This window comes from Sceloporus undulatus, chromosome 6, assembly GCF_019175285.1.
Source record: "Sceloporus undulatus isolate JIND9_A2432 ecotype Alabama chromosome 6, SceUnd_v1.1, whole genome shotgun sequence".
NCBI lineage: Eukaryota > Metazoa > Chordata > Lepidosauria > Squamata > Phrynosomatidae > Sceloporus > Sceloporus undulatus.
Window position 1 is genome coordinate 11179256 of NC_056527.1, and position 14779 is coordinate 11194034.

Below are 14779 nucleotides of genomic sequence, written 5' to 3' on the forward strand. Positions count from 1 at the left end.
CACAATTGCTCTTTTTTCACAAAGTCTTACCATGCATCAGTACCCTTTAAAGTCTCTGGCATTAAGTAATATGTGAAAATGCCTTCCGGAAACTGGATTAGAATCTCAAATGATCTTCTTTTGAAGTGCCTCATTAAGCCTGAGAGATCTAAGAAAGATGTTTGCAGAATAAAGTAATTCCTAATTAATGCTGAAGTGTCAAGGACTTGCCAGCCCTCTCATTTTATTCCCATCAGACACTTAATTATTGAATCGTACCTGATATTTTTAAAAGTATGCTTGTAAAATCCTGCACTAAGACCTCAGTCCTATATGTGACTACTCAGATGTAATTGCAATTGCATTTAATGAGTTTGATTCCTAAGTAAGTACATATAATAGGATTTCAGCCTAGAAGTAAAGGTTAAAAAAAGAAAGAAAGAAAGAACTAAAAAAGAATCTAGAAATAGATTCTATTTCCAAACTTCTTCATGTATGCTTAATTTGACTGAGGCCTTGTCTGCACTGGCCAAAAGGCTCATTTCTAGCCCACTCCCAGTTCTGGTGTGTGCAGTCCAGACAACCCAAATGTTGTAAAAATATTAATTTATAAAAACAAGTACATGGCATGACAGAGAGAGCCTGGATGGATGACTCTTGCAGCATCATGTAAAAAGTAAAGTAAAATTTAACTATCAATTGGATAAGGTCAAGATGACCTTAACAGATTAGAGAGCTGAGCCAACTTAGGCAGAAAAAGAGAATTGCAAAGCTATAAAATGAGTGACACCTGGCTTGACAATAGTACATAGGAACCTCAGTAGACCACAAGCTGAACATGATTCAACAGTGTGATGCAGCAGCTAGAAAACAATGCAATTCTAGGCTGCATCAATAGGAGCGTAGTGTCTACTGAATCAAGGGAAGTAATACTGTCACTCTATTCTGCTTTGGTCAAACCTCATCTGGAATACTGTGTCCAGTTCTGGACATCACAATTCAAAAAGGATATTGACAAGCTGGAACATATCCAGAGGAGGGCAACCAAAATGGTGGAAGGTCTGAAACTAATTGGGCTGTGCGGAGCGACTTAAGGAGCTGGGTATGTTTAACCTGGAAAAAAGAAGGTTAAGAGGTGGCATGATTGTTGTTAACTGCCCTCGAGTTGACCTCGACTCATGACAACCCAGTGGATGAGACATCTCCAAGACCTTCTGACTGCCACTGCTCTACTCAAGTCCCGCAAACTCAGGTCTGTGACCTCCCTGATCGAGTCTAAGCACCTGGCCTTCCATATGGTGAGAAAGGGGGCTTAGAAAGGTCTTTATTCCTTTCTAGTGACCTCCTCTTTCCCCAGCATCATTGTCTTTTCTAATGAAACATCCCTCTTGTGATGTGACCAAAGTATGACAGTCTCATTTTAATCATCTTGGCTTCCAGAGAGAGTAGATCTGTTCTATAACCCATTTGTTAGTTTTCTTGGCCATCCATGGTATCCCCAGCACTCTTCTCCAGCACCACATCTCAAATTAATTGAGTTTCTTTCTATCAGCTTTTTCCCTGTCCAGCTCTCACATCTATCCATACATGGTGATGGGGAGTATAATGGCTTGGACAATCATCACTTTAGTGTTCACCGTTATATCTTTGCACTTTAGGATCTTGTTTAGTTCTTTCATAGCTGATCTTCCAATTCCTAATATTTTATTTCTTGACTGCTGTCTCCATTCTGGTCAGTGTTTGATCCAAGTATGGGAATTCTTTGACTATTTCAATATTCTCATTGTATAGCAACATGGTATGATATGATATAGTACAAGGGCTTGGAGGAAGCTTGTTTTTTGCTGCTCCCGAGACTAGGACATAGAGCAATGGATTAAAAGTACAGAAAAAGAGATTACACTTAAACATTGGGAAGAACTTCCAGACAGTAAGAGCTGTTTGTCAGTGGGAATACACTGCTTTGGAATATGGTGGAGTCTCCTTCTTTGGAGGTTTTTAAACAGAGGCTGGATGGCCATCTGTCAGGAATGTTTTGATTGTACAGTGCGCCCGCGCCATACGCAGGCGCGCCATATGTGGCCTTGAGCATACGCGCTCAAGCCGCGGGGCGTGCGCAGGGCGGAAGGGGCGGCGCGTCCCATCAAGGACGTAGCCAGGGGGGGGGGTTGGGGGGGTCGGGCCCCCCCCCTTCAGGCCTGGGGGCATTCAAGCTCCTTCCTCCCCCCCTCCTCCTCTCCATTAAAACCACGGAGCTCCGAGAGGGGAAAGGGGAAAGACAAACCAAGCTCTTTCCCTTTCGTTTCCATAGGAGTCAGTCTGGCTTCCACTCCTTCTCCTCCTCCTCCCCCCCTCCTCCCTTGTGTTTTTGCCAAAATAAAAGTCTCTTCAAGGGAGGGAGGAGGTGAATCAAGGGGGCACTTTAAAACTCCTCCGTCCCCTCCATCAAAAGCATGGAGGAGGACTAGAGGGAAAAATTCACTGGGAGCAGGGAGGCTGAGAAAAAGGGGGGAGGGAGGGAGGGCGGAAGAATGGGAGGGTGAGGAGGCTCTCCTGCCAGCCCTGGCAAAGCCAGGAGGAGCCCAAGTGCCGCCCCTAAACTTCTGTTGCGGGGCCTGAGGGGAGGGGCCAAAAAGCCCTGGAGGAGAGGGAGCGAGCGAGGGAGGGACAGGAAGCTGCATCAGGCTGCATCCACACTCAAGAAATAACCAGGTTTGGCAGCGATTTAACTCTTTTGTGGCTCTTGGCTATGGAATTCTGGGAGTTAGCATGTTCTGGGGTCCAGATATCAAGGCTTGGCCCTTTTCTGCTCCTTCCAGCCTTGTTTTTTTCTCATTTTTAAAATAAAAATAAAATAAAATACACTTAGCTGGCCCCTTTTCATCATATCAATGGGGATGCTTTGATGGAGAGTTCCTGCATGGCAGAATGGGGTTGGACTGGATGGCCCTTCGTGGGGTCTCTTCCAACTCTAGGATTCTAGGATTAATTAATTAACCTAAGGACTCAATCTAAAGATCTTGGCCTCTCTGCCCTCCTGCCTTGGAAGCAAAGTCCATTGGAAGACCTCTGGGTTTTACTTTGCAAGGAGTTTTTATTTTCCTTATTTTTGTCTTTTTAAAGGAGTTTCCCCAGAATTCTGCCAGAGGATGAATTGGGGCTCTGGAGTCCTATGGCTCTGCTCCAGGCAATGCTAGACTGCAGGGCCCATCATCCAGCAGCACCACAGACTGCTGGGAACTGCAGTCTAATAAGGTGTACACTGCAGAAATAATCCAGTTCAACACCACTTTAATGCTATGGAAAATCCTGGGATTTGTAGTATGTTGTGGCACCAGAGCTCTCTGACAAAGAATGCTAAATATCTCACAAAACTACAATACCCAGATGTTGTTGTTGTTGTTATTTTCTTAAATCCCGCCTTTCTCCCAATATACAGACTCAAGGTGGTGATTTTCCATAGCATTAATCTATAGTATATCTTTCTACAATGTAGATGGACACCTCCATTACATAATTTGTTGAGGATGCTTTGACTGGGAGTTCCTGCATGGCAGAATGGGGTTGGACTGGATCAGGGCCCTTCTAGGGGTCTCTTCTAACTCTATGATTCCATGATTCTGTAGCACTCTGAGCCTACTGTGATTTTAATTGTTTTTAAATGTATAACATTTTAAAGTTATACTGTAAAGTCTTATAATGCAAGCCATGCACTGATGGACTATTGCACAATAATTTTGTATTTATTGATTTTATACCCTGCCTTTCTCTCAAAATAGGATTCTCTTAAAGGGGTTTGTTTTTTATAAAAAGAAAGGAAGGTATAATGTCTTGGAATTTAAAATTATGACAGACAGATAGCTAGATAGATAGATAGATGAGTCTTGGAATTAAAAATTGTGTGCATATGTGTATGTAGAGTGTGTGTGTGTGTGTGTATGTGTGTGTGTGTGTTGGAATTAAAAATCCCTCTTGGAAGTGGGAATGAAATGTTGTGTGGATGCAGCCTGGGTTCTTAGCTCAGCTCAGAAGTTGGAATGCAGTGTCTCAAAGCATGAGCAGAGTGTCTCTGAGCATGAACAGAGTGGCTGCCGCTCATTGCTTGAACAGCTGCGCTTTGCTTTATCGAGCTGAATTTATCTGATGTAAACGCCTTCAGAGGAAGGACTCAGTTTGCATCTGCACTGAAAAAAATAATCCAGTTTGATGCCACTTTAGCTGCCCTTGGCACCATATTGTGGAATGCTGGGACTTGTAGTTTGTTGTGGCACCTGACAGAGAAGGCCAAACAGCTTCTCAAAACTACAAATCCCAAGATTCCATAGCAGCACGGAGCCATAACGGAAGTTCAAGTGGTGCCATTCTAATGTAAACGCTCAACCCCCTTTTTGTGTCGGGGGGGGGCTCTTAGCCTCTCAAAATGGTGGCACTTAGTCTGGACCCCCCCCCTTCCCAAAATCCTGGCTACGTCCCTGGTCCCATTCAATTGAATGGGTGCGTGCGCCCGTTGCGCCCCGCGCGCCGCCGTGCACGAGCCCCATTGTTTCCAATGGGGCTCAAGCATAGGCGGAATTTGCCTTACGTTGAGGGATCCAGAACGGATCCCCCGCGTAAGGCGAGGATGGACTGTATATTCCAGCATGGCTGGGTATTGGACTGGATGGTCCTTGTGATCTCTTCCAGCTCTATGATTCTAACCTGCCACCAAAGCAAAAACAAATAAGAACCCTTTCTAACTTCACTAGGAAAGGAGTTCTAAAGTGTGGGAGCAGCCACAGAGAATGCTTTCTCCTGCATTCCTATCAGCCATGTCTATGAATGTGGTGGAATAGAAAGAAGTGCCTCCCTGCAGATCTTAATGCTCAAATGGGAAGATACATTCCATTAAATAGTCTGGTCCTACTCGGAATATTTATGTGTGTGTCACATACTCCCCACAAGAAAATATAGATTTAACTGTTGTTATCAAGTCTGGAATTTTATAAAAATACCCTCACAAATCCCTATCCTAAAATGCATCTGCGGAGGTAATCAGGTGGCCCTCTCTTCCCTGGCATCACTTGATCATAGAGGCCTCCAAGCAAGTTCTGCATCTATAGGGTGAAGTATGTCTCCTTATGACCCTAAGGGAAAGGCATTGTGGGAGCTGCCCCTTGGCTGCCATGATCTGAAAGCGGAGAGACCACGTAGGCAGCAAGCCTTCCTAGGAGTTGCATACAGGCAGATTCCTTCACACCTTTGAGATAAATCTATGACTGGGAGATGTTTCACAGACACAAGCCATTGCGGTATCAATTGTTTTCCCATGGCAGAGGGTGCCTATGGATCAAGTGATGCGTAAATTTGGTTTTGCTTTGATGTAGGACAACAGCCTCCACTGAGTACGTGACTAGGAACCTATTTAAGGTTCAGTTTTTCCTTTGTTCCCTGTTCCACGTTGTTGGCAGGCAGGCACTCGGTCAGTCTGCTTCTCCTGGCGTGGGTCCAAGCACCCCCTTTCCCCGTTTCCCTTCATAGTGTTGCTGCATCTACCTTGATTCCGAGGAAACCATCTCAGGCAAGTATTTCCATTAGCAAGCCTTGTGTTCTCTCTCCATTTTTCCTCCCTTTTTTTATATTAGCCTTGGGTGATTGCATGAGTGAATGTATGGGTGTGAGTGTGTCCCCCTGTGCATCAATAAACTAGATTAAAATTCAAAGACTTTGCCTTTGTGTCAGTTCCTGGAAGTTCTGGTCCCTTGATAAACACTGCTGGGATTCGATCCGAAAAAGGTATTTGTAAGGAGCCCCATATTGGTGTGTTGAGCTAATTAATATTTCCCAAAATTTGAGCAGATATCCTTACACTGTTTTTAAAAAAATCTAAAATATGCTTACATTATAAAAAACAAGCTTTTAGGTACTGCAGTCCTGTGAAAGCTTACTCAGAAATAAATCCTCCTTACTATGTTTAATGGGGTATATTCCAAGGTAAGCAAGTAAATGTTTGCCGTCCAAAATCTAACTCTTCTAGCATTCTTTTTCAGAGGGGTTTTGCAGTTCTTGAAATCAACAATGGTGCAGTCTTCATTTGCCTTGCTTAATTTTCCACTATGTTAAAGTATTCCTTTGTGTAGTATAATAAGTCTAATCGAGGTTGGAGGATCAGTATGTTCAGAACAATAGATTCTACTTCGGTATTCTTTATTAATTTCATTGTCTCCTTGTGATGCGCTACATATAGACTGGGATTTTCCAACTCTCTGCTGCCCATCCTTTCTAACTATCCTGTTAGATCTCACTACCTTCTTTTCTCCCTTTTCTCTTGTTTATGTACAGAGGAGATCTTGAAGACTCACATTGCCCACTGGTGGTCCCCTGATGGCACAAGGTTGGCATATGCAACCATCAATGACTCCAGAGTTCCTACAATGGAGATTCCCATGTTCACAGGCAGTCTTTACCCTAAAGTAGAAACCTATCATTACCCAAAGGTAGGTTTGATTTAAGTAATAGTGCTAGCTAATATTCCAGTTCTTCATTCCACCTCAAGGAGACATTTACTCCAGTCAGCCAGGACTAGGATGTCAGCTGTCAGCCGCAGGACTTTTTCTTCAGCCTTTCCTAGACTGTGGAACAACCTGCTGGAAGAAATTTGAAAGCTGAATACACTGTCCAAATGTAAAACAGCATTGAAGACCAGTCCCCTCCAGCAGGGTATCCAAATGATTTTTAAATTGTAAATTTTAAATATGGATTGGTTGTTTTAATATGTATTCATTTTATTTGTTCTTTTAAACTAATGTGTGTGTTTTAACTGATATATGGTATATATTAATAGGTTATTGTTCCCTACCTCAATCCATGTCCTAATTTGGTTATAGCAAGTTCTCTAAGGGTGCATCTACACTATAGAAATAATGCAATTTGACATCACTTTAAGTTCTACAGCTCCATCGTATGGAATTCTGGGATTTGTAGTTTTACAAGGTCTTTAGTTTTCTCTGCCAAAGAGTGCTGGTGCATCATACACAGTACACATCCCAGTGAAAACTGAATTATTTCTACAGTGTAGACACACCATTGGATAGAAAGTGGATTGGATCCAAACTTAGCCATACATAGAGCAGAGCCATTGAAATCAACAGGATTTGTTAGTCCAGTCCTAGGTCATTCCATAAACAAATTATTATCATTTGTTTTGTCTTTCCAGGTTGGAACAGAAAATCCAAGTATATCTTTACATGTCATTGGTTTGAATGGGCCTACTCATGATTTGGAAATGACTCCTCCTGATGATGCAAGAATGAGGTGTGTGTTGTGTTATTCAAAGATAAGGATCTGAGGATATGATGTATCACCACTGTCTCCTTTGCTTTCTCCTCCAGTTCCTAATTGTACTGTTTCTACCTTCGTTTTCCATCTTTTGAGTGCTGATTTACATTGCTGACAGAGTAACTTCAGACATACAGATTTCTCATGGCATTTCTGACTGCTAATGGCTTGGTTTCTCTAATGCTACAGAGAAGCTTGCCCTGTTAGCTTGGGGTAGCTTATTGCTTGGAGCTTAAAATAATTAGTAGCAATAATAATAGCAGCAGTAGCAGTAATAGTAATATGTGAGTCATTATGGCTCAGGATAAAAAATTTCAAATGAATTTTTGAATATCACGCTGAAGGTCTCAGGTAGAATGCAATAATACTCCATTCCTATTACGGAGGTTGCATATTAAAAAAAACATTCAATCTCCTTACTGCACTCTGGAAATGAGTTATTTGTTGTTAAATCTGTGTTGCATTCATCCTCCAAGGAGCTCACAATGGGTCTTTCCATTTTATTCTAAATAGCAAAGCCCTTGAGATGGAGTATACTGTAGTTACCTTGAAAGCTATTTGGCTGTGGATGGATCTGAATAGCATTTCCTGGCCTCTGTTCTGTTCTTTGTCCTTTACACTAGATAAGAGTATGCAAAGGGATCTAGTAGCACCTTTGAAATTAAATGAAAGAAAAAAGTTGGTAGCATGAGCTATCGTAGACTTGAGTCTCAGTTGCATAGAGTGGGGTGGAGAATCCAGAGACTGGCCTATATAAGCTGGATGTGTATGAGAATCTCAGTTGAAATTCAAAACCTTGTGGGTATGGAGATGAGGTGGCAAGTTCAGTTTTAACAATGGTCATTGGTGTACAAATGCAGGAGGAAGGATGTTCCCTAAAGTCAAGGGGAGTAGATAACAATATGAGTAAGTATTGTCCCCCAATTACTATAGTTTAAAACTGAACTTGCCACCTTAATTGAGATTCTCACATACAACCGGTTTATACAGTGGGCCCTTCTTATCCGCTGGGGTTTGGTTCCAGGACCCCCATGGATAACAAAATCCGTGGATACTCAAGTCCCATTCAATCCAATGGCATAACAAGATGGTGTCCCTTATATAAAATAGAAAATCAAGGTTTGCTATTTGGTATTTTTGCTTTTTGTGAATATTTTCAAGGCATGGCTGCTTTAATCTGTGGATAAAAAATCCGTGGATAAGGAGGGCCGGCTGTATAGGTCAATCTCTGGACTCTCCACTCCACCCTATGCATCTGAGAAAGTAGGCTCAAGTCTACAAAAGCTCATGCTCCCAGCTTCTTTCTTTTGGTTAGTCTCAAAGGTATTACTAGATCCCTTTGCATACTGATTTTCCAAACTAACATGGCTATGTCTTCTAATCCTACTAGATGTAGTGTTGCTCAGGAAAGGCTGTACCACAAAAATTCTCTGTTATGTCCTGTGCATATCTATTTGGACTAAACCCTAGGATGGAGTATTCTGTTAATCCTTAAAGTGCCGTGATTCAATTAAGTATTTTGCTGCTATAATACTGTTAACTCCCTTAGAATGTATGATATCTAAGTCCAGTGCATTTATTTGTATTTCTTTAGGGCTATTTTGTATGGTCTTTCAGAGCACAGCCCTCCCAATTGTTAACACTCATGTTATAGCAGTTACTTAACACGATTTTATCAATCATTCCATAAAGAGAAAGTGGTCCTTGCATTTTTGATCCTATAAGTCCTCCTCATTCAGACAGGTATTTGAAACTTTGCATGATAACTTTGGGAGCTTCCAGAAAGATGAGACTTCTATTGTACAATTATCCTGTCCCATTCATGGAATTTTGTGAAGGGGAAGGGTTCATATGCTCTCATATTCAATTTGTAATCCTCACAATTTTCATATTGTTCCTTCTCTTTTTCTAATCAAAAAACTGTTAAGGAGAGAAAGAATTAATAGTGATACAATGCCTTTCGTTTGCTAAGAGCTGCTCATCCCGAAGTACCTTTTAAGCAGGCTTAATTTTGAAACACATAATTTTGCAAATTATTGGATTTCATGACAGCATAACCTAATGGAAATGACACTAATGTTCTTTAAAATCTCTGATCAACTCAGAGCTTTGGATACTCTCCCAGATTGTGCAATCAATGAGTTTGTGCTGTCACATGCATCCAGTGTACTGGTAAGGTTAATCATCTATGCTCTGTGGAGTATATTATAGGTCTCAAATTAAATTAAATTTAGCACATTCCCAAACTCACCTTGAAGTCTGCTGAGTTGAGCTAAGTATTCAAAAGTAGCCATGTCCTAGAGCTAATTACAAAATCTAGAGTCAGGTAAATAACAAATCAGGGCCCAAGACTATGAGTGGATCCAAATATTCATGTATGCATAAGCCATAGCTCTCACATGGATCAATATGGATGCTAACATTAATAATAAAAATAATAATAAAATCTTTATTTACATTTCCCGCCTCTCCCCATGGATTGAAGCAGGACAACACTTCAAATCAGCATTACAACAAACACAAATTATCTAAAATTACATAAATTAATGAACAAGACAAATTTCGTTAAAGATTGAAATAGACTATAATTGTAGGCTGAACGAAGAACAGAGCCCACCTTCTTACAAAAACCACCTTGTAACTTTGAGTAGTTCTGGGTTTGTCATCTCCGATCCTTTACTCTGTCTCATGGCTGTTTTGCACCATGGTCATTTAGTCCATCAACTCCAAATCGTATGACTCAGAAAGTAATACACAGGCATAAAGTCTATGGTTCATTCCATCTACAGTAGATTGATTGAATCAGTTGGATTTACTGACATGTTGACTCACCATTCAACAACTAGTTCAATGGGTCTGTCCAAGACAGAACTAACCAACAGGATTCAGGCCTTACATACCCGCCAACATTTCACACATGAAAACCAGGAGATGTGTGGCCAAGCAACATCAGATTGTGGTTAAGGTGGCACATATTCTTAATGGCAAAGAACACACAAGCTAGGAGAGGATGGACCAATTTGCTTTTGCCTGAGTCTACTGGGAAGGAGAAGACTCCATTTCCTCCTATCTTCTCTTTCCTCCTCTGCTGAGTTAATTAAATGAAAATTGCTTTGAACTTGAAACTCAGTTTGCAACAGTTAAAATAAGCAGAGGACAAACTGGAAATGTGGGAGGAAGAGAAAAACTGGGACATTTAAAAAGAAACTGAATAAAGTGGGAAGACAGAAGATTAATCTGGACTGTCCCTGCCAAATCAAGACATTTAGAAAATATGCCAAATCAGTTGGTGGTTATTTCCATAATCTTGTATCATAACTACACAAACCATGTTATTTAGTCTAGTATAATCCTCAGAGCTTTTGAACTCAAGCTTACAGAATTCCTCTGCAAACAAACATGGTCTGTGGCAGTAATCCAAAAAAATAACTTCCCAAGTTCTGAACTGTGAAATGTGATGGAATTGTTGAATGGCATTGTTCAACCCCACACCCCATGCTTTGTGTATGTTCAGATTGTCTGAACTTTATTCCAAGTATTTTCATGAAGAGAAAGATATACAGTCTAAAGCAGGGGCAGGTGAAGTACAACCCTCCAGTTGCTTGCTGAACTATAATTCCCAGTATCCCTCACCATTGACTATGGTGGCTAGATGTGATGGAGGTTGCAATTCAACAGGCTCTGGAAGGCCACACTTTGTACATTCCTGGTTTAAAGCATAAGGAATTGAGTTCGGTTTTCATAGCCATCACCAATATTTTTACCAATTACAGACATCGTGCAGTATTGAAAAATTTTCTGTTTCCAACTCCTTTGGTTCACCTTTGGGGGAGCAGTGGAAGGAGCTTCAGATAACAATTTGTCTTGCTTTTATCTTCTCCCCCCCCCCCCCATTGCACTAGCTGCTGCTGAAAAAAAAAAATATTGTTATTATGCACAGATTATAGTGTTATTATTAACAGTGCAACAGGCTATCCTCCTAGAAAATGTGCTGGTGTTGTTCTGTGGCTTAAAAATGAGAAAGAAATATTGAAGCTGATACTTTCCCAACACAAATTATGTGGCTCTGTTTGTCTTCAAATGCTGAGCATGATGCTGCTGAATTCATGTGTTAAATATTGCTAAAACCACAAAGTTAATATCTAGCTTATTATTTTGCTGGATAATCAGATTGTCAGTGTTTCTAGTATCCTCCTTTCTTTGTATGCATGGCGAATCCTTTCCAGAATGCCTGTTTTCTCCAGCGAGGCAGTACATTAATCCCAATGAGAGCAACAGCTCCTTATGCATATTTTATAACAAACAAATGAACTCATAAAAATTTTATGGACTGTACACACTCTGAAAAGCCATTGTGTTATAATTATAAGTCAGAAAGACAGCTTTGACCTATGCATTCAACTTGTATATGTAAATGGTGGGTGATTTGTCAGTCTTGCAGTGGCTGGGCTTGTTCGTTATCTAGTCATTTTACCCCTTTCTTGACTTTTGGGAGCAGGTGTTGCTCCTTCTGTGCATCAAAGATTGAAACAGTAGTGGTAAACAGGGTTCTTCCTAGCAGATAGCAGGCTTAAATGCTGAACATAAAGAAAACAAAAATAAGAACCATGGAAGAACATACATTCAACCGAGACAATAAGGAAATAGAAATAGTAAAAGGGTTTCCATGCCTCGAATCAAACATCGATCAGGATGGGGAATGCAGTCAAGAAATCAGAAGACTAGGAATAGGAAGGGCAGCTATGAAAAAACTAGACAAGATCCTGGAAAAAAGTGGACAAATCGATCTTTGAACAGATCAAGCCTGAAATCCCCCTGGAAGCCAAGATGATCAAACTATCATAATTTGGCCACATCATGAGAAGTCATGACTCATTAGAAAAGACAATCATGGTAGGAAAGGCAGAGGGAAGCAGAAAGAGAGGAAGACCACATGCTCTATTAGAGTCTATTATGGGGGTCACGGGTGTGAATTAACAGGATCTAAGCAGAGCAGTGTTTTGGAGACATGGTGTTTTGGAGGTGTCTCATCCATGGGATTGCCATGAGTTGGAGTCGACTCAAAGGCAGTTAACAAGAACAAAGTAGAAAGAAAGGAAGATGGCTACAGTAAATTCAATCAAAGAAGCCACAGCCCTAGGATCTGAGCAATGCAGTTAAGGACAGGGGAGCTCAGACGTGTCTCACTCATGGGGTCGCCATGAGTCAAAGCTGACTCAAAGGCAGTTAACAACAACAACCTTGGGCCATAGACTTGCTTTATTTTTCTGTCTTTCCTTTCCCTGACTCCTCTCTCATGGCTCCTTCCCTGTCCCCAGTGCTTGCTTGTTAATGAACTTGTGGACATGATTGTCAGCTCTGACACAGATTTTAAGCCATTTGGACCCAGACTGCATCATTTCAGAGCTTTGCACAATCCTGACATGCATTAAACATTAAACAGCTGCAGGAATACATGGAGGCAAACAGGATTCATGTACAGTTGACCTGTGCATGACTTTGCCTATTCACCTTTTAAATCAGTAGGCACTAGTGGAGTGGAACTCACAGGGTCACAGGGCTGGGGGGGGGGGGGTTGCTTATTAAAGATGCTGACATCAGCTGCTGCCATGCTTCAGAATTAATGTAGTTTGACATTAATGCAGCTTGACATGGCAGTTTAACTGGCATGGCTGGAAGCTATGGAATTTATAGTTTGGAATTTGTATTTTGTGTGGCACCAGAGCTCTCTGACAGAGAAGGCTAAATATCCCACAAAACTACAAATCCCAGAATTCCATAGCATTGAGCCATGGCAGTTAAAATGATGTCAAACCACATTAATTCTACAGTGTAGATGCAGCCATCATACATCATATGTCACCCATTCCCGCCTTCCATACATACACAGAGAGAGAGAGGTTTCTCTCTTGCTTCTTTGAGCTCTTCCAGACTGGTACAAAGAAGTGACAACTCTCCTAGCAGAATTCCTATTTTGGTACCAGAGGTTCCTGGTTTATGCTCCCTCACTATCCACTTGCTGCTGGCCATAATTTAAAATAGTCCCTGTAAAATGTGGTGGGAGGAGAAAATGAAGAAGGCTCCATGACACCATAGGCAGCTTCACCAGTCATCAGCCAGATCTCATGACACTGTTGGCACCTTGGCCAATAATCATTCAAATCCTTCAGTACCTTTGCTCACTTTTTGGCTCAGCATATGAGACCTGAGGCCCAAGAAGCATCTACACTGTCAAAATAATGCAGTTTGACACCACTTTAAGTGCTGTAGCTCCATCCTATGGAATCCTAGGATTTGTAGTTTGTTGTGGCAGTAGAACTCTCTGAGAGAGATGACTAAAGGACTCAACAGGCCGCCCAGGCCTTGCCGGATCGGGGCCACAGCAACCGCATGCCGTGGCCCTGATCTGGCCTTTCTGCAACACAAAAAGAAGCTGCAAAAAGCAGCTCCTTTTCACACCATGGAAAGGACACCCTAGCTGCCATGGTGGTGGCTTTTTGGTGCTCCTTTGGTTCAGCCCCACTGTGCATTTGGGTATGTGCCATGACACCAGCTCCATGCCTCTCCCATGCCAGCATATAACACCAATCAGTACAGGCTGTAAATGTCTCACAAAACTACAGATCCCATGGTATTGAGCCAATGGCAGTTAAAATGGTGTCAAACTGCATTAATTTTGCAGTGTAGATGCTTCCTTAGTCTTATGAGCCATGACAGTTAAATTGGTATAAAACTGCTGCAGTGTGGCAGCAGCCTAAGAATGCATAATGAAATTACCTAATGGCAGTGTTGAACATCTGGACTGCAGGAAACCTGCTGAATAGGGAAGAGACAAAATGAAAGCTGATCTCAGCAAGACCAATGAGAATGACTTCACAGTCCAACCTCTGGTCCTGAGGCCACTAGATGTTATTGGTTTGTGTACATACATGGTGAATTCAGAATTCTTCTGGTGGCAGTTTCCAGTTGAACTAATGCACCATTCTACTGATGTTTTATCTGGAAAATGAAATGTCATAATGTCTTTTTACCTTGGTTTTATTGTTAAGTATATGTAAATATAGCACCCAAACACCTTTGTTTGTTTTTCAGGGAATACTATATAACCATGGTGAAGTGGGCAACCAGTACCAAAGTGGCAGTCAACTGGCTAAACAGGGCACAAAACTTTTCTATCCTAACTCTCTGCGATGCAACCACAGGAGTCTGCACAAAGGTATTGGTTTTGTTTTGTTTTTTAAAAAGAAAATCTATTGCACTTAACCAAAAAAAAATATTTGAGGGTGGCTGACAGCGTACAGTATAATGAACGTAAAATACAGAAATTAAAAATGTGTAAATGCTCATATATTTAAATACCAGTAGCTTTCTCTTCTGAGAGTCAGCATGGTATAATGGTTTGAGTGCTGGACTAGGACACTGGGAGACCATGGTTCGATTTCCAGCTCAGCCATGGAACCCACTGGGTGACCTGGGGAAATCACAT

The 14779-nt window shown here is 41.5% G+C and overlaps 1 protein-coding gene across 4 annotated transcripts in view; it reads left to right on the forward strand.

Annotated features, from left to right (window-relative positions):
- Positions 1-14779, forward strand: part of DPP6 (dipeptidyl peptidase like 6) — a 652679-nt gene that overhangs the window by 576333 nt on the left and 61567 nt on the right. For all 4 annotated transcript variants that reach the window (XM_042475464.1, XM_042475462.1, XM_042475463.1 and 1 more), the window contains exons 9-11: positions 6298-6452; positions 7172-7269; positions 14386-14509. In XM_042475464.1, the coding sequence (XP_042331398.1) occupies positions 6298-6452; positions 7172-7269; positions 14386-14509 (377 nt within the window). The remainder of the gene's footprint in view (positions 1-6297; positions 6453-7171; positions 7270-14385; positions 14510-14779) is intronic.